Source organism: Simochromis diagramma, unplaced genomic scaffold (assembly GCF_900408965.1).
Source record: "Simochromis diagramma unplaced genomic scaffold, fSimDia1.1 OVJJ01000304.1, whole genome shotgun sequence".
Classification (NCBI taxonomy): domain Eukaryota; kingdom Metazoa; phylum Chordata; class Actinopteri; order Cichliformes; family Cichlidae; genus Simochromis; species Simochromis diagramma.
This window is the reverse complement of record NW_024387030.1, coordinates 13,003,176-13,028,424: the sequence shown is the minus strand read 5'-3', so window position 1 is coordinate 13,028,424 and position 25,249 is coordinate 13,003,176. Positions and strand designations below refer to the sequence as shown.

General features: G+C 42.3%; 3 protein-coding genes across 6 annotated transcripts in view; 1 reads left to right on the top strand and 2 right to left on the bottom strand.

Moving 5' to 3' along the window:
* Positions 1 to 177: 177 nt before the first annotated feature.
* On the bottom strand, positions 178 to 4,362 carry yy1a (YY1 transcription factor a). Its single transcript, XM_040041482.1, has 5 exons — positions 3,754 to 4,362; positions 2,656 to 2,806; positions 2,255 to 2,315; positions 1,944 to 2,102; positions 178 to 1,693 (listed from the first exon to the last, which is right to left on the bottom strand). Exons 1-5 carry the CDS (start codon positions 4,250 to 4,252, stop codon positions 1,511 to 1,513), a joined length of 1,053 nt encoding a protein of 350 aa, XP_039897416.1. The 5' UTR covers positions 4,253 to 4,362; the 3' UTR covers positions 178 to 1,510.
* Positions 4,363 to 5,152: 790 nt separating this feature from the next.
* degs2 (delta(4)-desaturase, sphingolipid 2) lies at positions 5,153 to 9,725 on the top strand. The gene is made up of 3 exons (XM_040041484.1): positions 5,153 to 5,347; positions 7,815 to 8,557; positions 9,244 to 9,725. Exons 1-3 carry the CDS (start codon positions 5,266 to 5,268, stop codon positions 9,385 to 9,387), a joined length of 969 nt encoding a protein of 322 aa, XP_039897418.1. The 5' UTR covers positions 5,153 to 5,265; the 3' UTR covers positions 9,388 to 9,725.
* A 1,261-nt stretch (positions 9,726 to 10,986) lies between these two features.
* evla (Enah/Vasp-like a) overlaps positions 10,987 to 25,249 on the bottom strand; it is a 37,604-nt gene continuing 23,341 nt past the window's right edge. For 3 of the 4 annotated variants that reach the window (XM_040041478.1, XM_040041477.1, XM_040041476.1), the window contains exons 4-14: positions 19,688 to 19,745; positions 18,352 to 18,407; positions 16,526 to 17,464; positions 14,974 to 15,173; positions 14,721 to 14,836; positions 14,457 to 14,484; positions 12,882 to 12,924; positions 12,718 to 12,778; positions 12,438 to 12,495; positions 12,288 to 12,345; positions 10,987 to 12,203 (exon numbers count right to left, since the gene is read on the bottom strand). In XM_040041478.1, the coding sequence (XP_039897412.1) occupies positions 12,166 to 12,203; positions 12,288 to 12,345; positions 12,438 to 12,495; positions 12,718 to 12,778; positions 12,882 to 12,924; positions 14,457 to 14,484; positions 14,721 to 14,836; positions 14,974 to 15,173; positions 16,526 to 17,464; positions 18,352 to 18,407; positions 19,688 to 19,745 (1,655 nt within the window). In that variant the 3' untranslated portion in view covers positions 10,987 to 12,165. Of the gene's footprint in view, positions 12,204 to 12,287; positions 12,346 to 12,437; positions 12,496 to 12,717; positions 12,779 to 12,881; positions 12,925 to 14,456; positions 14,485 to 14,720; positions 14,837 to 14,973; positions 15,174 to 16,525; positions 17,465 to 18,351; positions 18,408 to 19,687; positions 19,746 to 23,714; position 25,249 lie in introns of those variants that run through there. The other variant, XM_040041479.1, reaches the window with a different exon arrangement.

Here is a 25,249-nt window from a genome sequence, read left to right as displayed (position 1 = left end):
GTTCGGTAATTCCCTGTGAAAGACTTCGACAAGTTAACCTGTTACATTGTTATTATTCTATAGTATCAAACATGTACAAGTATCCCAGTTATATGACAATGGAGGTTTTAGGTTTTTTTTTTTAAATTAAGTATAAAATATTTGAGAATGATTTCAAACTGAGAACAAATGACACCGTTTTGCATTGGTAGTGCAAGGGGGAAACATTTTAATCACTGATTACTATTGAAAATCACATGTCTATGATCTACAGGATATTGTGTTGTAGAAAATGAAAATATGCAGAGACCACCCAGTCACATCCTCGAAACACACTCGTGAGGAAGAAAGGGAGGAGGTAAAACAAACCGAAACCTCTTCGAAGAAGACCTACAGAGACAATCTGACTACATACATCACCACAGAGCCTACAGCCCCTTTCAGACATGCAATCCCTTTCATTAATTTTGAGGGCACCTGAATGCGTCAGCTGCCCAAGTGTATGTTCACTTATCCTTAAATGGCAATCTCGTTAGGTCGGACCTGGAAACGTTTACTTCTAACTTTTCAAGACAAATCTGAATGCATGCAGTCAAATTAAGAGAGGAGCATCTGAGTGATTTTGACTGTGCATGATTCCATTTAAACTTTGCTTTGAAGCTGAACTCATGAGGGAATGCCCTCAACAGCAATACATACAAATCTCTCCAAAATCAGGTTCTAATTTATGATAAAGACATTCCTCTTTCAATAAACAGAAGAGACATCTCTCTTTCTCTGAGCCTGTGTGCAGCTCTCTGAGCAGCACATATACACACAACCTGCTCTTAGTGACAATGACAGAAGAAACTAAAAACACAGTGAAAAGAGTCGATCCTGAGAAAACCTGTTGTCACAGAGTCAACAAGGCTTTTCCAGGAAGGGCAAGTACTGCATGCGTACTGCGACTCTGCCAATCACTGTCGTGTGTCTAAATAAAACTTTGAGAAAAACATAAACATAAAAATGACCTACATCTGAAGGACAGAAAGCCATTACTTTCACAGATCCCATGTCTGAAAAGGGCTTTGTTCATTAGTGTACAATATGCACACTTGGGGAAAAGTACAAAATTGAAAATGTGTCATTGCTAAGGATTGACGCAAATTTGAAGAATATTGCAAAAACATTTTTTTTTTTTTTAAACTGCTCGTCTTAAGATATAAATAAGTTTCTTGGGAGCAGATCCATGAAATAACATCTCCACAAGAAGAAACTGTTAAGTTGTTCCATCCAGGTAGAGCCAAAGTAGGGTAAGAGGCCTGAGGGGGTCGGGGTTCTCACAAGTTGCTTGTTGAAAACCTCTGTGTATCAAAAAGTTTGTGAAGACGCCTTTTTCCGTTTAAACGTTTTACCCTAGAGGCAACACAAAGGGACTTCTTATGTCACAACAAAGCAGGCCAAGGGATCATTTGGCTGTCGAAGGAGCGGACATACAGGTCAAATCCTCCAGTGTTTCCTTGTGTTGTCGTTAGTCTGAAGCGCGGCTCATTCACTGGTTATTTTTGGCTTTGGCGTGTGTGAGGATGTGAGACTTCAGGTTGGTGGACTGGGCAAATTTTTTGTTGCAGCCATCAAAGGGGCAAACATACGGACGATCTCCAGTGTGAATACGCACATGTGTGCGCAAGTTAAAGTCCAGGGAGAACCGCTTGCCACAGCCCTCAAATGTGCACTGGGAAAGAGACAGAGAGAGTGTTAATGCTACTTCATGTCTCAACTTAGCTCACGTATAACTTAGCTCAGTAGCCTTATGATGAAATAGCAAAATTTGCATATAACCACTCTTAAAACACACAAACCCAGCCGAGTAAGGTAAACACTTCCATAAGTATTTTTATGTCCTACTATTAAATCAAAGTAAATATTTGCAGGCTGTCTGAGAAAGCCAAATAACTGACAGCCTGCCACGTGTGAGACCTCACCTGGAAAGGTTTCTCTCCCGTGTGTACGAGTTGATGCCTCTTCAATTTCGAACTCTCGACAAACGCTTTGCCGCACTCTGCGCAGACGTGCACCCGAGGCCCGTGGGTGTGCAAGTGTTTCCTCATTGCAGAGTTGTCCCTGAACATCTTGGTACATCCCTGACAGGGAAGAGGAAACACAGTTAGTTTAACTTGTTTGCACATAACGGCATGCCAGTGCATAACACACTTGCATATTCTCAAAAGAGGTGTCATAACAAATACACAGCAATCAGCAAACTTCTGAGCTGCAACATGCAGAGCACACGTACTTTGTGTGGACAGGCTATCGTCCTGGGCGCGTCATCTTCTTTTACTTTTCTCGGCTTCATTCTGCAACAGAAATGGAAGTAGCTGCATGTAAACTAGCTGCATGTAAACTAGCATTAGAAAAATCCCCAGAAAACAGATAAATAGCATTTATTTGCATACAGTGCTATTTTTTTTTTTAAGCATTTTAACATATGTAAATGCATGCATTTACATATGTTAAAGTGGAGTTGCATTTATGCTCAATGTTGCACTTCACACAAAACAAAACTAGAGTGTGCAAAACTGCATCTAATCTATCAGGTCTGCAGAGTTTTCAGCAGTGTTTCTTGTCTGTCTTTCATGGAGCCAATACAGTTTTGTTTTGAGAGCTGCAATGTGTTTCAACATTATCACCACTTACCTTGCAAACTCTGCCAGCTGTTTGGGGTCTGACAGGTCAATGCCTGGGATGCCTCCAGGAGGAAGCTTTTTCCCTGTCATGTATTCCGAATAATCTGGAGGAGAGTTTTCTCCTGTGATTTGCTCCTCGTGGTCTATGTCCTTTTTGTCATCTAAAAGATAGAGGAACAGTTTTTAAAAGAAATCCATAACTACAACAGTGCATTTTGAGCTCTCTGTGCCCTCACTAATTTCCTACTTAAATATTACGGAAAATCCGGTTGTTGCTAAATAGGTGATTTCTGTTGAGTTGCAAATGGTTTAATCTCAAAAGTACACTATAAACAGTTTTCCAAATAGTATGAATGGTGCATTTCTGTGACAGTCTATTCAACATAAAATGTGAGGAAAAACAGAAAATTGAAAAGATTTTGCATTAAATACATAACGATTCACTGTAGAAACGCAAGTAAGGTGAGGTTGGCTGCACAAAGTTTACAAAAAAAATGTTTTCCAAATAAAATTTAAATTAAAACTCGATGTGTTTTTTTTAATCATCTCAATTTTCATTTTCTCCATGTGTTGAATAGCCAGTTCAAAACCAGTTTCTATATCAAGCTGATAAAATCACACTTTTTAGGGTTCACGCAAAGAATTAAAAAACATGATACAGCTTCCGAAACAAAATACATAGTTTATTGTACTTTTAAAATCATGTGACTAAAAACGCGTGACTAAAGGGGAAAAACTGTAATGTTTGAGGGGTTCCTGAATGCACCACCTCCACCGACTTCGCTGAGCTGAACTGAACTGCGCCACAGCGGCCTAGCGGAGCTAGCTGCACTCGCTCCCACTCTCGCCGCCATCTTCGTCGGCCAAATAAACGCCATTTTTTCGGGCCGCCATACTTTCTAGACCGGGGAAATATGGCGGCGCCCATCGACACATAAAACATGGCTTCCCATAAAAACAAAAACATTTCAAATGGAGTTTAAGTGGCTCGGAGTTGGGGAATGTTTCCTACTTTGGCGGAGGACAAGGCCCCAGCAGGGCCCAGTCACACGACACACATCCTGAGAACAAAGCGAGGCGCCAGCTTGCAGGAATTCACTTAACTTACCCGATGCCCACATAGTGACTGAAAATTCCCCCTCCAACGTCTTTATCTGGACCTGCTTCTGTTCCCATTTTCTGCCCATTTCTCCCCCACTCAGGTAGCTCTTTTTGCCCGATTTCTTTCCGCTTCCAGCCTTCTTCATCCGGCCTGTTGACGAGCTTTTCCCGGCCACAGTAACCAGAGTCTGTTCGATATAGTCCTCCTCCACGGCGGGCACTGGGATAAGAATTTGGTCCTCGAAACCATCATCTGTGTGCAGTTCGGAGTCATCCTCACCCACCACTTCTTCTCTCGTCTGCACCAAAATCACCTCCTGGTGCGGGTGAATCGAGTTCGGATCATCTGTATCGAGAGGCTGTAAGGCGATCATAGGCTGGTGCTCACCGTCGTCTCCAACAACTGTGGTCTCGATTGTCTCTACTTCGATTTCGTGCAATTCAACTATTTCGGCCGGCATTTCTGAGCCATCCGTTTCTATGTACAGGGTGTCCCCCGATGCCATGATAATTTTCGTGTATTGCTTCTTCCTATTGCTATTTATTTTACACTCTAGCCTTCCCTCCTCTCTACTCTCTATCTGCCCCCCCTCTCGCTCTCTCCGACAACAACTCCACAGTCTCACTAGTGTATTCTCGCCGCCACAACGCTCCAGTTCTGAAATCTCGCGAGATTCAAGGAAAAAGTGCCCTGACAGGTAGATTATGTTTAGTTTACAGATTATTACACACACATTTTTATGAAATAAATATAAATGTGCATAATATTATGTATGTTTTAACGTAAATACACATCTTCTATGAATGTCTGATGACACAAACTAAACACTGTATCTTTATTTGTAACATACACATCATTATACATTATGGGTTCACAGTTTGTGTTTTTTTTATCATATAGTAAAATGCGTTTTTTGATGATCCAGTTTATAAATTAAATAAAGGGGACATGTTTAAGTTATTGTTTTTGTTTTTCTTATCAAACTTAGAAATATTCAATTTACAAATACATCAAACAAAAAAAGCAGCAAATAACTGAAAAGCGGGAAAGCTTGCTATTTTTTCCATGCCAGATAATTTGTGTAGTGGAAACAAATGAGTTGGAAATGTAACAAAAGAAGCACATAAACACTGATATCGATATCTAACCTTAAAGCAAAAATTCTGACCTTGACAGTTACAATATGTAACTGTGTGTAAGCTGTGTGTGTTTTCCAGTTAAATTCTTCACTCATTCTCTGAGAGTATATGCCTACTGTAGTACCACTACAGTCCCACCTCCCCTTAATACAACATATTAAAAAAGGTTTCTAGTCTCCACGACAGAAAACACTCGCTGCGGGGTTGCATACATTTCAGCAGGTGCACAAGCAGGTTTGCCCCTGCGTCAACTTTCGGAGGAGGGGCGTGAGACCACACCCTAAACCTTCCGTCTGCAACCTGTCAAGGTGGGTGTGTCCCGATACTTCGAAGGTTTGATGACACGGAGCCGGATGCCTCACACGCAGAGTAGATAGCCATGGGGAAGACAGGTGGAAGAGGCGACTTTGAATGGGTCTACACTGACCAGCCGCACACTTCAAGAAGAAAGGAAATTCTGGGTAAGAAATGACAGAAGATTTTTTTTTAAAAAACAACCCAAAAAAGTCCAGATTGTTTTTTAAAATCCGCCAGAAACTGCGCTTTAGAAGTCAACGTGTTAACAGTTGAGGTCAGAGTTTTTTTTCCCTGACTATACTCTACTTATAAAACGGTAGCCGGTTAAACCTGTTTACAAGCAGTTGCTTAACGAGTTATCAGCTCACAGTGGATGCAGTGAAAACGTAGAAACGAACATGCCGCTCATGATAAACACATAGTTTTATTACTTGTACTTGAAGTTACGCATACTTGTACTGTTTTAGGGGCGACGAGATCGATTTACTTATTACTTTAAAACCGTGTATTTATTGGCGAAGGTATAGCGTGTACCTGGAGTGTACTCCAGTTAAAATCAATGCAAACGAACAATTAAATAAATAAGAGTACAGCGTGCTGTGAGTGGAATTTCAAATCTGATGTTGCAGTCTTCATGTTTACTTTTGATTGCGGTTTTAAAACTAAAGTCAGTTATTTCTTAAAAGGAAACACGGGTTATAAAAGAGGATCAGCATGTTTCAAGCTCGTGATAGTGACACATTTAATTCACTTCAACATTTCTTTTTTCCCAATCCCCCTAACTTGTGAAATAATAGGAATGTAATGACAGTTCACTTTTCCAAATCATGACTGTCACACTCTGAATGCTACTCCTTAAATGATAAGAAAGGTTTTACAGGTTCCTGGGAAATCCTTCAAATCATGACACGAATGAGCCAACAGAATGTATCCAAACTGTTTGGAGTTTCCATTTTATTTCTTTTTATTTTTCCCTTGCCTATAAAATATGTATCACAAACTAATAGGTTATCTGATCCGTCATTTGATCCATTTTAAAAGCTCTGCTGCTGAAGTGTATTTAATCCTGGCTTTACCCAGTATTTGCATGCTTACTTGGGTGTGAAAGACACACCTAGTAGGTGGTGGGTTTCTTGACACTACAAAATCCTAAATTATTAAACTGTTTATTGTCCTCTGCTCTGAGGGGACAGGGATGTGGTGGAGAGATGTGTTAGAGGTAATTGTGCTTCAGATCCTTTTACTTTACCATTTAATGGAAGGGGCACCTTTTGAACAGTTTAATAAATTAAATGGCTTTTTTTTCACGTCTGCAGACTGAAGGTTCAGGCGGGACTCACAGGCCATAAACTTAACATTATACTGCACATTCAAAGGACAGCATTACCTGCCATTACAGATGCTTATGAGACCACACATGTGATCAACCACCACATGTTGAATAGAATAATGTGTGAATTAATTTTGGCTGATACTCTATGCTGGAAAATGATCTAACAGTAAGGCAAATGAAAGGCCTTTCTTGTTTGACACGATGAAGTCAAAATTCTCTAATGGCTTTACAACATGTGTTCTGCATGGGCACATTAAGAAGTTATTACTGGAGTTTTATGATGCCTGGTCATTGATTTAACTTCATACCCTGGAGGCAGGCTGTGACAGCATCTGAAAATTTATGGTCCATAAACGGCTTTAATTAGGAAAAAGGGAAGGACGCTCTGGAGGTGAGCTCACATTGAGCCACAGATTTGAAAGCAATACTAATGCTGATGTAATGCTTGTATGTTGATGAATGATTGTTTCACAATGGGAGACTGCAGGGAAGCAACAGGGAATTCTTGTTGGGTAAACATTCATAGAATAAAGGGAATTTGGTCTGTAGAGGAGACTATCAGAATATGAAACGGTCACTGGGACCCAGCCCCAGTATCTTTAATCTATTAGTCACCAAGGTAAGAAAGTTTTGCATAGAGACATTACACAACCTGAAACTAAGGAAGTAGGGTCAGATTTGCATGCGACATCCCGCGATGGTGTGTGGCTAACTTTGATGTAATGCATGATAGGATATGCTCTGTATGGTGTGATTGTAAAGTCTTAGTAGCCAAATCACTTGGCACAAAGCTTTTTCACTTACCTGCCCAAATTTCTTTGCTGTTCCCATAAGGTGGGGCCAGTGCAACAAATCAGAACCTGTATGACCTTATTATTAGTATTATTATTTTTTTTAATTGTAAAAGTCTTTTTTTTTTAAAAGAATGATTTTTCAAATGCTCTTTTGTTTCTCCCTGAGTTTCATTTCCCGCAGCAAAACAACACCTCTGCCAATTAAAGCTGACTTTTATCAGCATGGTTTTCCCAAGAGAAGGGCAGCTACCTCACAGCTTGTTTGCTGAGAGCAACCTTAGGAAAATTACTGTGAAACATATGCTGTGCAAGTCACTGTTTCAGAAAAAAATAATTAATTCATTTCTTTTATCCTCATTTTCTTCACTGCTTCCTTTAATCTATTATTCCCTTTCCTCACATGTCCTCTGCCACTCCTGCTATTCTTTCTTTCTTTTTCAACAATCGCATTACTCCTGCCTTTGCTCTTTTCCATCCCTCTTTTTTTCTTGCTTCTCTCCTCAGCCAAATATCCACAGATCAAGTCTCTGATGGGTCCAGACCCCCAGTTGAAGTGGGTGGTATCGGGCATGGTCCTGACCCAATTCCTGGCCTGCTTCCTGGTCCAGGACCTCTCCTGGAAATGGATCTTCTTCTGGGCCTATGCATTTGGAGGCTGTATTAATCACTCCCTGACTCTGGCTATCCACGACATCTCCCACAACGTGGCTTTTGGTAACAAGCTGGCGAAGTGGAACCGCTGGTTCGCCATGTGGGCCAACCTACCCATCGGGCTGCCCTACTCTGCCGCCTTCAAAAAGTACCACATCGACCACCACCGGTATCTTGGAGGGGACCAGCTTGATGTTGACATACCTACAGACTTTGAGGGATGGTTCTTCTGCACCCCAGCCAGGAAGATCCTCTGGCTCTTCCTCCAGCCATTATTCTACGCCCTGCGCCCATTAGTGGTCAACCCAAAGCCAGTGGGTCGGCTTGAGATCCAGAATGCAATGGTTCAGCTTGTAGTAGACCTAATTATCTACTATTTATGGGGGGTGAAGCCCATCATTTACCTCATTGCAGGATCTATCTTGGGTATGGGACTGCATCCGATCTCTGGACATTTCATAGCTGAGCACTACATGTTCCTTAAAGGACATGAGACATATTCCTACTATGGAGCGTTGAACTTGATTACCTTCAATGTTGGGTATCACATGGAGCACCACGACTTTCCCAGCATACCCGGCAGTAAACTACCTCAGGTGAGAACATATTACTGTTATAAATAGATTTATAACAGTATAACTTATAACTTTGGACTTGAATGTACTGAGCGTTGAAAAATGAGCACAGTTATATCACTGAGTACTGTGGACAGATGATATGGGCCTCTCCTGACTTTTAGAACCTAAGTACAACAGACACTGGGAAATGCCAAAAATCTAATTTCTTTTTCCCATTAACTGCGAGTATTTATGAGCTTAATGGGCAGGTTTTTTAAATGATTAACTGCCGCCTCTATCAGGACAGTGTTGGCACTTAATACAAGTTAACTGCCTTTAGGTTTGTTGACCACGAGTTTAAAGAACTCTTAAAAATCCATTTTGTTTAGTTACATTTTAACCCCCGTTCACGCCCCCCTTTTCATTGTCTAGTAAAACATTTCAGTCAGGATATGTCGAGCTGCATTCACCCCGACGTACTGTTTTGTGTAATATCATACAATATGCTGTTCTGTTTGCACAAATCAGCATTTGTTCTAGTCAAATACAGTCATGTCGAATAAATAAAAGCCCTCAAATACTAAACACATTAACTCTGCACTTCAGATGCAGGCTTTACACTCACCATTTGCAATATTTACTCTTTCTACACCACCTTCTTTCTCACTGATATTTCTTCTCTTTCATTTTTAACTTCTGTTTTTTTTTTTTTTTTTAACTGGCAGGTCAAGGAAATCGCAGCCGAGTATTACGACTCCCTGCCTCAACACACTTCCTGGAGCCGTGTATTGTGGGACTTTGTGTTTGACGACAGCATCGGGCCCTATTCCAGAATCAAACGGGAGTACAAGATGAGCAAACAGGAATAGATCTCCGATTGATTGATTGATCTGCTAAGCAAGAATGTGAATTGTAGTTGTCAGACGTCGGCTAACCACAACAAAAAGTTGGCATGCTCTCTAGTTTTGTTGCATAGTGTGGATGTTACCATACGTAAGCCCAATAACATGTTTGACATTGTCATCTAATCAGTGCTGCACTCGTGTTACTATAAGGCAATGTGCACATTTCAGCTGCATATTTTACACAAATGAGATTTCACCTCATATGACTGGATGTTATTTATTCCTGCTATAAAAAGACAGCCAGTGTCATTGTGCAATGTGGAAATCTACTTGTACCCAGAAAGCACAAAAAAGAATTGCGGCAAAAAAGAAGGTAAATTTTTTCTTATCTGTGACTGAAGGCGACATAAAGCCATAACTTCGGGATAAAGGTCACATACATTCTCATGTGGTTTTACGGAGATGTCACTACCCCATGCCGTTTAGTTTTCCTGATTGTAAGCGTTCGTCAAGCCTCGTGAGAGTTTCTGCAGAAGCACAATCGCTTAGATTAGCAGCTGCACATCCGTCATGCAGAACAATGCTGAAGTGGAAAATAAGCATTGAAACTTACCTTCCAGTAAGAGGAGCCTTTTCTTCTGTGATGCCTCGTTCTGCTTGGTTGCAGCTGCATCGCCGTACAAGGATTGTATCTCAGAGTGTTAGGCTTGTTAAATGACCATACTGGTGTTTCTTCAGGTTGGACACATGTTCATGAAGTATTCTTTTACATTGGTGTTGCTAAGGAGCCTCTTATGACCACTCTTTGATCATACAGCTTTTCTGTTTTTGGATTTAGTGTTTGCCATTTTAAATTATTTTCTAGTGACACACTAACTCGTATAAAGAATAAAATACCATCCATCCATTCGCGTCCGCTTATCCTTAGAATAAAATACCAGCGTGTGAAATGACAAGAAGCACAGGGGTGAAAAAGAAAGCATCTACAAGAATCACAAGCCACCACAAACGGTAAATTACAAGCATGGCTACTGTTTTTATGCAGGGTTTGTGTTGTTTTGTCCACCCACTGACCGTTCAACCTAATGTATATTCAGTCTTAAGCATTATCTTGTTTATAAAAGTTCTATTTAAAAAAATGCACTACATAAAAAGTCTTTATAAGGAGAAACTCTGCATTCCTGAGTGTGTTAATGCTTTTGTCACTGTGGTATCCGAAGAAAAATATACCTTCAAGCTTAAGACAAACTCGAAGATAGTGACACACACACACACACACACACACACACACACAGAGTGAGCAGGATACTGTGTAGCTGACAAATTTTTTTTTTTTTTGAATGAATGAATTTACTTCCAGCTTTTTAAATGAGAACGTAGTTGAGAGCGGACAGAGTGAACAGAATGCAACAACTGATATTCATCCAAAGCCTTCCTGCAAATACACATTTAGCTACCATCACAAAGGCCTACTTTTCATCTCTTGCACTTAGCTAGGTTTGCATATTGCCAGAGCAACCAATCCTCTTCACTTTTTTTTTCTCCCCACATTGCTACCATCATCAAGGTTAACATCTCGTAGAAAGGGAACGTTCATAGAAACAAACCACTATAGTAAATGTACCACCGTTTATATAGATTTTTGCATGTGTGTGTCTTTTTTTTTTTTTTTTTTTGTCCCCAAACCAAATAAACTTATTCATAGAGATGGGGTATTCATGCATACTTGGTGGGGGGTGGGGTTCACAAAGCATAGGGTGACTAATATATATAATACTACATTTTTTTTATACCTAGGTAAAACCAGGTGGCACATTTAAAGTTATCGGCCTGTTTTTTGTGAATGATCCCCGAGTTTCAGTGATCTCGCACGTCCGAACAGTTACAGAGAAACCTCGGTCACACTGGAGTTGCAGAGCAGACTTTTTGTGTGTTGTCTGATTCATTGCTAAAAACAAAAAAAATTGTTATGCCTTTAAATATGGTGGAAATTAAGGTAATTCAAGTGGTTTAAGCTATTTTTTTCTTAAAGGTTAGATACACAACGCCAGTATGAGCAAGGTCGTAAAAAGTCTTTTTTTTCTTTCTTTTTTTTTTTTTAAATATGCCAGTTGAGGGCAGGTGGGTATGCGGCGCCACTGTGCCCATATTGTGCTTGTTATCGTCAACGAGTTAGGGATAAACTAAACAAAAACAATAGAAAATATAAAAGGCTGACGTAGGGTGTGCAAGATTCCTTTCTCCCTCTAGAATATCAATAAAATACTCATTGTCATCAACAGCATCATCATCATTATCACCACATTTTTTTAAATAATAAAACAGTAAAAACTTAGAAAACAAAAATATTTTCTTCTTAAGACTTGGACTGAACGGCAAACAAAGAGTTGCAACACTGGGCTGACTGAGTCTAGGTGCACAGAGAGGACCACAACACCAAAACTCAGCACGAACGTCCTTCTTTTCCTCACTTCTTCTTTTAGTCCATCTGTCAACCTCTGTTTGAGTTCAACCTGTACGTCAGTCTTCCTTTAATCCATCCCCACATTTCTTCTGCTCGTCCCTCTCGTTAATCCGCGCTCTCTTGTCTCCGTTTCTTCTTTTTATTGTTGCTGTCCAGCAGACTTAAATGTTGCCACAACGTCTCTGCAACTCGAACGATGGCGTCTATGAGGTCACAGAAACATTGAGAGAACATTCCCTGGTCCTCGCGTCTGTGCATCTGCGTGTCCGTCCTCCTCCAGCTCCTCCGTCGCTCTCCTCCTCCTGCTCCTCCTCTTCCATCTGTACGCTCGGATGAGATTAGGATGTACTGATTCTGCCAATTTCTTGTCTGATGGCTGAGAGAAAATAAAAAAAAACAATTTAAGAAAAAAAAAAAGGCTACACTGCTGTTTAACTTTACAAGGACGGCTGCTGCTTACCGTTAATGATCTCGTCTTTCACTTTATGCAACTCGCGCACGACTTCGTCCAAAATCTCCTGCGGGGCAGTAAACAAGCTCGTGAGTCTCATTTCAGTTTCGCAGGGTGAACCCATAATGCGCTTTATGCTACATGGGAAGTTAAACCAACCTGTTTCATCCTGTCAAACTCTGTGTCTGCTTCACTAGTGCTGCCGATGGGCCTCACTCTGAAAGGCAAATGGGTGAAGTGACTAAAAACACAGTGGACAGTGAAGTAGAACAGGCTACATATTTTTAACATTTGCATTGATAAAAGTGAATTTTCAACACTTCACTGTTGCTCCAGTGAAACAAATTTATGCCTAAATCCCTGTGGGTAATGCTAGAGGTTTGGTATCTATTTCATATTCAGAACATTGCTCCTCCTGCTCCTCCTCTTATCTACAGACCTGGACACCAGTGAGGACTTTTCTGCAGAGTTGGATCGCTCCCATGGCTTCTTCACAGCATCTTGCAGAGTAAAATACTTACAATCAGATAACGCGGCTACGCCACGGACTAAAATATACTGAAATATGTGCAGATAAAGCCGATAAAGCATCAGTGTTAATACCTGTTGAGTTCTGCTGACCTGATCCCCGACCACCTGAGTCATCCTTCAAGGAGAGACAGATATTGATTATCAGACACTGAGTATTGTTAATAACCGTAAGTAATTTCATACATCTCTGAAATATTTAAAAAACATCCTTAAAACAATGCACATTTTGGAAAATATCCTAGTCACGCTTCTAGAGCTTTATTTAAACACTGATACCAATCATGCCAGCAACAAATGGCAAAATAGCAAAATGCCAAAATGTCATGGTCCTGGGCCATGTTGGCCCAGCATTCTTAGTTTTCTTGTATTTTTGTATTTTGTTCCTTATGCCGTGGTTCCTAGGTTCTGTTAAAGATGTTCCTTATTTGATTACCCCCTGTGTGCCCCTCTGTGTATCTGTGAGTCCTCGTTTCCCCTCCTTGTGTCTCATTCAATGTTTTCCCCAGCCCGTTATGTCTGTGCTCTCTCTCCTCCTGTCTGAACCTCTGTGTACTTCCTGTTTTACTTTGACAGTCTCTCATCAGTATGTGTCATGTTGTGTTCACTCCTACCCTGTCCCGTTACGATTATCTGTGTCAGCGGTGTTCCCCGTGTGCTCCCACTTCCCTCGTTAACCCTCTGTGTATTTATGTGCACGTCTCCCTCAGTTCAGGGTCGCGTCGTCAATGTCTCCTCCCTGAACCTGTGTGCTTTTCTGTGTTCCCTCGGTCTTCTGTTAGCATTCCCAGTTTAGTTCTGTTTCGTTGTAAGGCCTGCAATAAAGCAGTGATTTTGAGTTCAGTTCCTGTCTCTGTGAGTTTTGCGTTTGGGTCCTCATCTGCCTCCACACAGCTAGTTCATGACACAAAAACTACAATTCCTGGACTGGTCGCTTGAGACCAGTGCTAACACTGAGTCAGTCCCATGTTAAAATGCTCAGATTTAGACCTTTAGAAGTCGTGTTTACACCCTGTTCTCCACAGCTTATTTATCCCTTTAGTGTGTGGGGGATGAGTTTCTTTCATAACTCATCAGCTGAACTGGATTGCGCCTTTAAGTCATGCGTTACTAAGGGTATGAAAGTGCTGACTGACAAGTGACAAGTGTTGGGGCTTTTTAGTGTAAATGATCTAATCATCAGATAAGACAGTGTTGAAGTTTTGGTGAGTGAATTTTTGCTATTCTATTTATATGCTACTTAGCTCCAAGCACTGAGAAGCCATCCATGTCCATGTGATGCACAGATAAACTTTATGCATGCAATTTCCCAGTTTGACTCCAATCGTTGATCCAAAAATGATAACTTCTGGCTCCAAAAAAAATAAGCAACAACAATTACAGTGCTAAAAATATAAGTCCAGGTAACTGTGGCGAGGTCCATGTTTTATATCAGGTCTGTAATCTCTATGCTAAACATAAGATCTCTCAATAACCTGTTAGTTTAGCTGTTATCATCTGTTTTTCAAAGGTTGGATATCTCTCTAGGCTTGAGTCTCACATTTAAAAGAATGAATTGAAACTGGTATCTTTTCTACCAGCTCTCGATGATAAAGAAAATAAGGGAAATTCCCAAAAATGTTGAGCTATATCTTTAAGCACAAAACTTACTTCATCAGGTTTCTCAGAAGCTTTTCGTCTAAAAGAGAAAAGGGAATGAGGAAACTGTGTAAAAAGAGTGAGCTTTCAGTGAGAATTCAGAAACTAGTATGAATAGATTGAGACACGGATATGATACGAACCCAGAAACATTTTTTTCGATAGATATTTACTGTAAGGAAAACAAAAAGGCTAACGGAACAGGTTTCTGTGTCACTGCATGATCTGACAGGTGAAGGGGTAAAAAGTTTGTGTGTGTTTAGAAAGTTGTTTTACCTGCGTGCTAGTAAGGCATTCATCTCCTGCATCAGTCCCTCCCCTCCGCCGCCACTGCCACCGCTAGACCGGTTGGAGTCACTTTTGCCACTAGAACCAGGAGGGCTGCTCTCATCCTAAACACAGACACATTACAAAACAGGTTTCCTTTTTTTCTCCCGTGGGGGTAGGTGGAACCTCTCTGCCTAAAATATGCTAATAACATTCCCTTGCTTTAGTCTGAACCTCCTCAGACTAAAGCAGGGAGGCTCACCCTATTCACTTTACGTAGCTTGGCTCCAGCCAGCGCCGCAGCCAGTCCTGAGGGTTGGTGTTGGACCCCAGGTGGGCCACCAGGAGGCCCTCCACCAGCGGGTAATGGAGGGGGCATGGGTGGCGGCACGGCCATTGGGGGTGGTGGACCAGGTGGTGGTGGTGGGGCTGGAGGACCAGCCATAGGTGCTGGAGCTGCGGCTGAAGGAGGTGCAATAGAAAGCAGAGATGGGTTACGTGCAGAGATGAGAACACTTGGGAGGAGTAAGATTAAATCCTGATTAAAGGTTGGGGGCCTGACATATATATATATCTCTCTCTATATATATATATCTATATATATATATATATTTTTATTTTGTGGGAAGGTTATGTGAAAGCCAGCTGATGATAGAGGTATGCTTTAAATTTTCCTGCAGGCTTTGAATAATTCCAGGACCAGGAATAAAACTAAAGATCTGACAGTAGCTTCAAATGTATTTTGTTTGATAACGGCAGATAGTCAAGTCAGGCAAAGTGAAAAACCTGCACAGCAGGAACGACTTCAGGTCCACTGACTTGTCAATACAATCCTGAATTCCTGTGTTTCTTCAATTTTAGGGTTGTGCGCTGTAACTGTGTGAAGCATGATTTGCTGGGAATCTTGAAGAAATTGTCAGCAGCAAAGGCCTATTGTTCTGCTGCATTGAGCTACATTGACGGAAATATATATATTTATAAAAAGAGGCGCGTAAATGTTTGTCTTAAAGGCTCTGCACACCTACACAAGTATATTACATTTCTGGTTGATTATATACCTGGTGAGACGGAAGTTGGTTGAAGTTCTCCTGGGAATTACACTGTCATAAAACCAATAGCACTAATAACACATGACTCACTGTGAGCAGCACTGTGCAAAGGTTTTAGGCAGTTTAGACTTATATCAATCATAAGATACCAACAGGGAATTTGTTCGGTTAGAATGACATCAATCCTAAACATACTGTGGAGCGGATCGCTGTCAGTCGGGAATAAAGAGGCTGAAGCAACCGAGAGAGCTTATAATGGCAGAAGGAGTGCGGAGAGTTATGCAAGATTTGAAAACATTCCTGCCAAGCACAGTGAAAATGTGTGAGAGTGCGAAAGGAGAACTTGGTTATTTTAAAGGCAGAAGGTGACGTTTTGTTTTGTTTTCTAATAGGATGAATCCGTGTCATATTAAAATATCTTCTCTTTACTTTTAGTGCCTAAAACGACTGGACAGTACTGCACGTCTCGCCCTGTAAGTGGGACAGCTTTACACAGATTAAGCAGACTACGTTCACACCCTAGCAATCCTGAGAAGTAGTCTGATGACACCCTGTGAGAAAACTGTGGGTGGACCTCTGGGTGTGTTTGGGCTTTAACTGCTGATACCACACATATATTTTTCATCTTCTTGTCTAACAGTGCAGGTGTGGTGCATTTAACAACCTATTCTACACACACACATACACATACACTATTTACACACACTATGTAAACATGTCCCTCTGCTGAGGGACTACCTCCTCCGCTCTCCTCCTCATACTTACTGCTGCTGGTCATGGGGGTTGGCTGGGGGACAGGGGAGGGGGTCTTCTTGGGCGAGCCCCCGTCAGACATGGCAGTGTAAGAGGGGGGCGAGGAGGAGGAGGAGGAAGAGGTGGTGGTGGTGGTAGGGGGCTGGGCCTGCTGGTGGTACACCTGCTGCTGCTGATGCTGTTGTTGTTGCTGCTGCTGTGGGTGGAAAGTGGATGGGTACTGGGGCTGGTGGCTGGGGGGAGGGCCTGGGGGTGTCTGACTTGTGAGAGGGGGCAGTGGGATGGCCTCGCAGTACTGTGGTGTGAGTGGCAGGTGCTGAGAATGAGGGGAGTAGGAATCGTCTGGCTGGCCGTTGGAGTGAGGGTGTGGGTGGTGCTGAGGGTATTGGTGAGGGGTTGTAACGGTATTGGGATCGAAAGGTGGGGGCTTCATCCTAGTGCTTACAGGTGGGAGGGGGTGAGCCACCGGGAGGACCGGCTGCGGGGGCAAACCCTGCTTCACCGGCATGGCCATCATTACTGGGGGGGACGAGGACTGGGGAAACTGGGCGTACATTTGCTGCAAGTGTGAAGCAGACCAGGTGCCATGTTTAGGGGGCAGCATGGTGTCTTGTTGCTGTTGTTGCTGTTGAAGGTGAAGGTGGCGGGCTGCGGTGGGTGGAGATAGGGGGATCTGACGGACCTGTCGGCCCTGGGTGGTCACTCCTGCCTGGACTGGGGAAAAGGCTGATGCGAGCGAGGTGGAGAGCTGGGAGGAGAGCTGGGCCTTGTCCCTAGCGGCTCCCGCCTCCTTCTCCTGAGAGGGAGACATGGAGGCGGAGGTGGGAGGAGAGGAGGATGCCACGCGGACGTAGGAGGGTGGCAGTGTGCTAGCTCTGTAATGTCTGTACTCGGGAGGAGTGTCTGGGTGGATGGGAGGGGTGGACACTTTATATTGGAGAGTGGAAACGACTGTGACGGGCAGAGAGAGAAAGACAGAGAGAGGAGAGAGAGAGAGGAGGAGGAAGAGGAGGAGATGCAGACGAAGGAGGGCAACAAACAAAGGAAAACAGAAAAGAGATAAACGTGAGAAGAATGAAAAGCAACCAACTGAGCAACCAAGCAAGTAATGATGAGAAAATCAGGAGCAGTCCAAAAAACAGAAGCCAATAGCAAATAAGAAAGAATCAAAATATTGTAAAAAGAACAAGCAGCAGAATGCAACATGACTGAGCCATGATCGGAAAGCATATGGCATTTCCCCCCCCAACAGTAGCTGGAAGAAAGAGATGGCAGTAGAGCATGTTGCAGGGGCAGGGGAGCACTGATATTGCCGGTGGCGGCAGGGACAAAAGGAAGATGTTTAAGTCTGTATGGATATTTAACAGGCAGACTTGAACATTTATATGTGTGCATGGGTTCAAAAAAGCATAAGGGCATACAGACTGGGGAGTCGTGGTTGAAACTAAGGGGGGAAACACTAACACAAACCACACTGGGGAAGCCTATTTACCTCTAGGACCTGCTAGCATGGAATCTCTGCTATGTATTAATGATGAAATCACTTGTTTGCTCTGGGAAAGTAAAGTGTGCTTTGCCTGACTAAATGGCGATAACGTCCATCATGTAATGGAAAAAAACAAAAAAACAAAAACGCAAAAAGCGGGGCAAACAGTTTGTTTACTGACAGCCAGAGTAGACTTTTTTTTGTCTAAAATGTTTGTGTAGCTAGGTGAATACAAACCCTTCCATTCATTTTGGTCTCTAGAGCTTCCTGTTAGTGTGTGAGTGTGAGCGCGAGTGTCAGAAAGAGTGCATGTTTATATATGAGGGTGTGGGTGTGTTTGTCTAAACCTCACCTGATCCTGACGTCCGTCGCTCCCTCTCCTTGTGCATCTGATGTTGCTCCATCATCCTATCAAGTGCAAGGTTTTCACGACTCTTTAAAGCTGCAGTTTGTGGCGATAAATCAGCCTAATGTGTAGCTTTGACTGTGTCTCTGTTAAAAACACTACTGATCGTTTTAAAGGGGACCTGTTATGCTAATTTCAAATCACAGATGGTATAACAAGCAGACGCATCTACCGTGACATCATCCAATCATTTCTAAAGGTCTCACTGTAAACAGTTGGCTCATTGGCTAACCAGTTGTTAATAAGATAATCCTCCGTTTTGAAACCTATCATGACAAATATTTAGAAAACAAATTTCAGTTTTTATTCAATATGACCCACAATGACTGACTAAGCCCATAAACTCAACAGGAAAGTGTTTACTGAGGTCAAGTCAGAAAACTATTCTCCCATAGACTTATAGTGGAGCGCAAATCTTCTTGCAACCACAGCTATCGCCATCTGGTGGCTTTCAGTTAGAATGCAGGTTTAAGACACTTCCACATTGATTTTATTTTCTTGAACTGGAAGCTACCTCCATTTATATTCTTACACTCTGCTATAGAAACTCGTCATGATTCAAAATGTTCCATTGTTCGTCCTAGACTAGGCGTTTATCAACCCCTATCCATTTTCTACATCTTATCTGTGGCCAGGATGCGGGGCAGCAGCCTAAATAGAAGAGCCCAGACCTCCGTCTAGCCCAGCCAGTGCCACCAGCGTATCCTTGGCAACACAGAGGCGTTCCCAGGCCAGCCAAGAAACATAATCACCTGAGTCCTGAGTCTACCCCGGGTCCTTCTTCTTGTTAGGACATGGCCAGAACACCTCGCCCAGCAGGTGCCCAGAAGGCACCCTAACCTAGCTTTAGCTCCCATCCCTCATCCTTGAAACCAACTTTCTCCTGATTGGTTAACCCTCGCAAATAGGAGGTTGTAAAATACGATGGATCGCTTCTGTATTTACAGCCAATGCCTGACATGTTTGCTGTTAGTGACATCATTCAGATCAAAGAGTGTCTACAGGGCTCTAAAGCCTCGCAGGCCCAAAGGGATTACCTGTGCATGCTGACTGGACTATTTGAATCATTGGCTCAAAAATGAGCATGCACCACTGTAACGGTATAAAAATATGACAGAAAATGAGAAAAAGCATAATAGGTCCCATTTAATACTTACACATTTAACATTAACTAGCGAGTTTGGATCTACAGACTAGCTTACTGTTTTGTAAAGTCTTCCACCTGCACTAGCTTTACATGTTTTACGCTATTTCTGCTCGTGCTCTCATTGTAAAAGTTTACCTCCTCTGTGCTTCGTTTTCGTCCGAGGAGGGCCCATTTTGGCGCTGCACGACTGGGCCTGAAAGACACAAAATAAGAGGGAAAAAAAGCAATTAAACCACAGAAATAATCAGCTTCTATGCATGTACACGTAAGCCCTTATTACTGTTTTATTCATCTCCAACACTTTCCCCTTTGTGCTGAATATCACCCCTTATAGCACCACATACCAAACACTCGTTTGTGACCGCACCGACAGAAAAAAAAAGCAAAGACAACTTCAAAAATGTTCAACATTTCTCAGTTCAAGAGGGAGTTTTTTTCATATTGAGACAAACCACATAAAAAAGGACTCAAATGACAGAAAACAGTTAAGTAGTGTGCTCAGGGAGAGAAGCTGAATAAACAGATAGCAACAGCATCACGTGAGGCACTGCCCTGGAGGCCTGCAAGCTGTTTATAATTGCTGAACAAGTTGCCAGCCACAGAAATTTCAACTGTGAAACACGAGAGAAAAGAACTGAAACAAGTGGAACAAACAGAAACCCGGCAGAAAAATCTAAAAAATACTGCATATAGTGCAAAACAGCAAAATTCATTTAGTAAAATACATCTAATCTCTCTTGTTAGTAGCTGGTTTTGGATAATCAACATCAGCCACATGATCATCTCAGTTTAGCACTTTTGCTTGTTGACCAACTACAGACAGAGCGAAGGAGTCAGCACCTCATTCTGGAGCAGCTATTAACGGGGGGAGCGCTTATCACATATCACCAGAATACCAGTCATTAAACTTCAACGCCCACCGTGACATCAAGATCACCGACGGGTGATATTTCCGTTCGCTGCGTCTGGAGGATGTGGGGCAGCAGGCGGGGTGATGGGGGCGGTCAACACTGGGCACAGTCGCAGCTTGAGACGCTCAGTCTGGATCATTTCCCCCACGCCGTTACATCAGCAGCAGCAGCCTGAACCATTATTACGAGGCAGGATGAAGCCATGTTTTCATGTTGTTTACTCAAATTCTGACCACGCCATCCGAATCCTCCAACAGATATCAAGACTCATCAGACCAGACAACAGTTTTCCTTCTGTTGTGCAGTGGAAAACACGTACAAATTGTAGACTCACTTTTCTGCTCTTAGCTGATGGGAGTGGGCTGCTGTAGCCTGTCTGCTTCGAGGTGTTGTGCATTCAGAATCTTCTGCATACTTCGGTTGTAACAAGTGGTTATTTGAGTTACTGTCGCCTTCTTAATAGGTCAAAGCAGTCTAGCCATTTTCCTCTGACCTCTGGCAACAACACTGCTGCTCACTCAATATTTTCTCTTTTCAACATCCTTCTCCTGCATGACATAATGCTGACTAAATTTCTGCTTTAACGAGCAGCTGAACGGGTGTACCTGTCGAACCGGTACAGTGAGAATACTCGGGCGCAATGCCGACAAGGAAATTTAAATCCAGGGCTCACTTGTCAGTTACAACAAGCTACAATTCATGCTGACAAATTGAAAACGGTTTGGTTTTCGATTCTTTTAACGGCTCTTTAAGCTTTAACCATGCGCATAGAAGACAGAAGCGACAGAAGACTTGAACGTGTCTTTGACGCTCCCATAAATTCAGCTCGTTATCTCGTGGTAATTATTAACTTTCCTTCATGCACATGCTAACATCTACAGCATGTATTACTTTTAAAGTGATACTTCAGGGACTCGATCGTGAAACACGAGCCAGTTAACACAATATCAAGACTTCACAACCCTTCAACAAATAGTAACGTCGCAGATGTTAACGAGACACTCGTCAGCCTGCGCTGTGCTGTTTGTGTGTCCATGAATACGTATAAATGTGGGTTTGTTTGTATTTCTGCTGTTGACGCGAAGCATCGTATATGCTTCTTCCTGTTGTCATGGTGAGGGCAAAGGAAGAACATGGAGCCCCGGGGGAGGATGGGACCTGATCATGCTTGTAGACATTTTACTGGAGCTAAGGAGCCCACTGACTGTGTGTACATTAGATGTGATGATAAAAACAAAGAAGCAGCTCTTCCTCCCCCTCCCTTCCATTAACACACACACACACACACACACAGATAACACATTACAAACAACAGCTACCATAGACGTAGGCACGAGGTGACAAAAACAGACAAATGGATACACAATGCTTTCTATCACCATCACAAATAAATTACTTTAAGTATTATGTAAATATGACTCTGATTTGTACTTTCCACTAAGCTGTCAGTTTAGATAACCTGCCTCATTTACTCAAGTAGAAACTACCATGAATTCATCACAGAGTGTAATGAGATTCTGCTTCTCCTTTCCCGATGTGTGCAACAACTCAGGTAGACTTCATAGCCTCATTATGGCTGACAGTGCAAATGTATGATACTTTTACTGCTTGTAATCACAGACTGTGAGTGTCTGGACAGATCGTCAGCAGTCTGGCCGGTGAGCTACAACCATCACTACAACCAGTGATGTAAAATAGCTCCTTAAATGCATTGCTCAGTAAAAAAGAGAACACTTGATTATCACAATATGACAGAAGGTCAGTCAAAGCAGTATGCTTGGTTAGCAAACACTAACCATTGTGAATTCATTCACCTGCTTTTGGTGCAAATGAAATCGACAGCAGGTGCACTGAAGAGAAAGCAACAAGAAGACCCCGAAAAAGGGAAATGTTTTAACGGTGGTAGCCACAGACCATTGCTCTCTCTTTACTCCTCGTGACAGTACCTGCAGCCCATTCATGTGGCACCGATAATCCACCTGCTTCAGGATGCTGTCACAGGAAGGTCTGCTGTGTCTCCTAGGTTAGTCTCAAGTGTGTCTGTTACACAAGGCGAGCTGGACAAGGCCAGAGAAGGGTATCAACGCAGCAGCAGGACCTGTATCTGCTTCTTTGTGAGAGGAGGATCACTGCCAGAACCCTAATAAATGACCTCCGTCGGGCTATGTGCAGATTTCTCACCAAACTGCTCTAATCGGACTCCATGAGGGTGACACAAGGCCCCCACATCTTTAGTGGGAAATGCGCTCATAACCCGGTGCTGTCCACTCTACAGCCCTGCCCAGCTCTCCTCATATAATGGGATCTACTTCACAATCTCGAGACTGTGCTGGAAGACACAGCAAGCCTTCCTAGCAGCCATCCTGGGGGCAGAGGGCTGGTAGGAAGCCCCTGCCACCTAAATGGGTTGCAGGTCTGATGCTACCAGCAGTGACAAGGTCACAAACAAAAAGCAAGACTAGAGAAAAATCAGTGAGGCAGGATAAAGAGAGAGCATTGGTCTGTGGCTAAACCACTCTATTTCGTTGTTCCTTTCATTTGCACCAGAGCAGGCCAAAAGGATTCACAATGTTTTTTTTCCTTCCTAACTGAACAGATTGAAATCCCTGCAGTTTAACTGAGTGTACCCATAATTCTTTTTGTTTGCTTAAAAGACAAAGTGCTGATAGATCAACTAAAAGCCCTGCAATAAAAACACTACTCAAGTAAATGTAGCATTTTATTGGTGTACCTGGTCAATGTGTAACAACTTTTTCTTGAGTGTGGTAACTTAGTGCAGGTTCACAGCAGACCTTCAAAGGGAAAAAAAGACAAATCTAGGGTTCTGACAATGATTAGCTGGAAATCTGTATTTTGAAATTTCCTTTCATGTAAAATACTGGACACACCTGTGAGTCTCAGGAGGTATTTAGAGAAGAGCAGAGTGGGGAATCTAACAAATGGCAGACAAAGAAAGATCTGAAAATGAACTGAACTGAATGTGTTGGATGTTTAACATGGAATGTAATGTAGAAGAAATACAAGGATGTAAAAACACTGAAACAAAGCTGAAGTTGCTCAATATTAGACCAAAGTGCACACATTTCACCACTGAAGGGAACACAATGCACAATTACCTTCATAACCAAACGATTCCTATCAAAGGAAATGGTGAATATTTAACTTCCCTCCATGTTTCCAACAGTCTCAGACGATCAAAGATATCCATAACTGCTGGATGATTTAATCAGTCATGCATGTATGGCACTTACTGAGGATGATGATGGCTGAAGAAACCTGCCTGAGGACTCCAGGTGAAACCTCTGGAGTGATCATGGTGGGAAACTTTCCACAGCCTACCAGCGATCAGTACTGCGTGACACTAGAGTGTCAGCGTGGAAGCTTAGCACAAACAGCGTTGTCGAGTAGGAACAGATATGTGTCCCAGGAGCAGAAATGCCTTGCACGTTGAGGCCCATGATCCCACATCGAAATGCACCCAAAAAAAGGAGAGCTGCCACATGAGCATGACGGGGTACGACATTCAGGCTCCCTATGAGATATTTTAGCCACCAATGGGGGGTGGGTCACAAGGGTGGGATGGGATGACACCGCAGTTAAACACTCACAGATATTCTCTCTCAGTATCTCCACAGTATCTATGCACAGACACACACACACACATACACACACACACACACAGAGCTTATAAGTAGCTTGTAACCAGAGATACTCAGGAGCTATTTAGTAAACCAGAGATAAGTGTGAGGTTAGCGTCAAATTCAGTTCAGGCCTAAACTGAATTTAGGCCTGAACGGAATTTATTCAGTTAGCTGTACAAAGAACTAAAATATCCTGATCTCTTTTTTTGTCATTTTCTAAAAAAAAAACCATTGAAAAATCTCAAATTTCAGGCAGCCACCAACAGCCCTTTCATGTTGTTATTTTTACCTCTGCTGAGGAGATCATGCGATCAATTTTTTTTGTTTTCTTTTCTATGTATTTTCGTTTGTCTCTTGAAAGGTCAAGGGTGGATCTGCATGAAACCTGAAGTTACGGTTGGCACCACTCAAAGCAATACATTTTTTTGGAGTCAGAACAGAAACTGGATCTGAATCCTTAAATCTCTAGAATGGTTCTGTGCACAAATACATATAATAAAAAATATAAATCCAGGGACTCAATTCATGCCTGCTGTTTGGCTTACCGTTGAGCCTGTACCTGCAGTACATACATTTAACCAGCAGGGTGTAGTAGAGCTTAGCATAGCAGTTACACCTCTGAGGGCTTTATTATCAGCCATACATACTTTCTTGCTATATTCATGTATTGTATCTTAAACCAGCTCATGCTGTCTGTGCAAATCTCAAAGTACCCACACTGAAGAACACCCAGGTAATGAAAACAAGCTGAAAACAACCTGGATCATTTCATTGCAGTAACCTGACATTCTTTTCAGATAAAAATAGATGTAAATTGATCACAGATGAACAACTGAAGACAGCTGCCTGAAGTACGACCCAAAATCCTCCTGAAGTTCCACTTAAAACATTAAAGTTCTCCAACACCAACAGCTAACAGCTCAGAAGCTTTCATCTCCCGTTTCACTGCGGAGAGAGGAACGATTTAATTTGAATCAAGCATTCGGAAAATGTCCTTAGCCTGCCAGGAAGCGAAACGCAAAAGCAGAATGCCTGTTTTTAATGAGAAATCTGAATAATAAAAAGGTAACTGAGTGAATGCTTAAATAGCTAGAAAAAGGAGCAACAGTGATCAAGAACATGTGCTTATTCCATTACTGACAAAT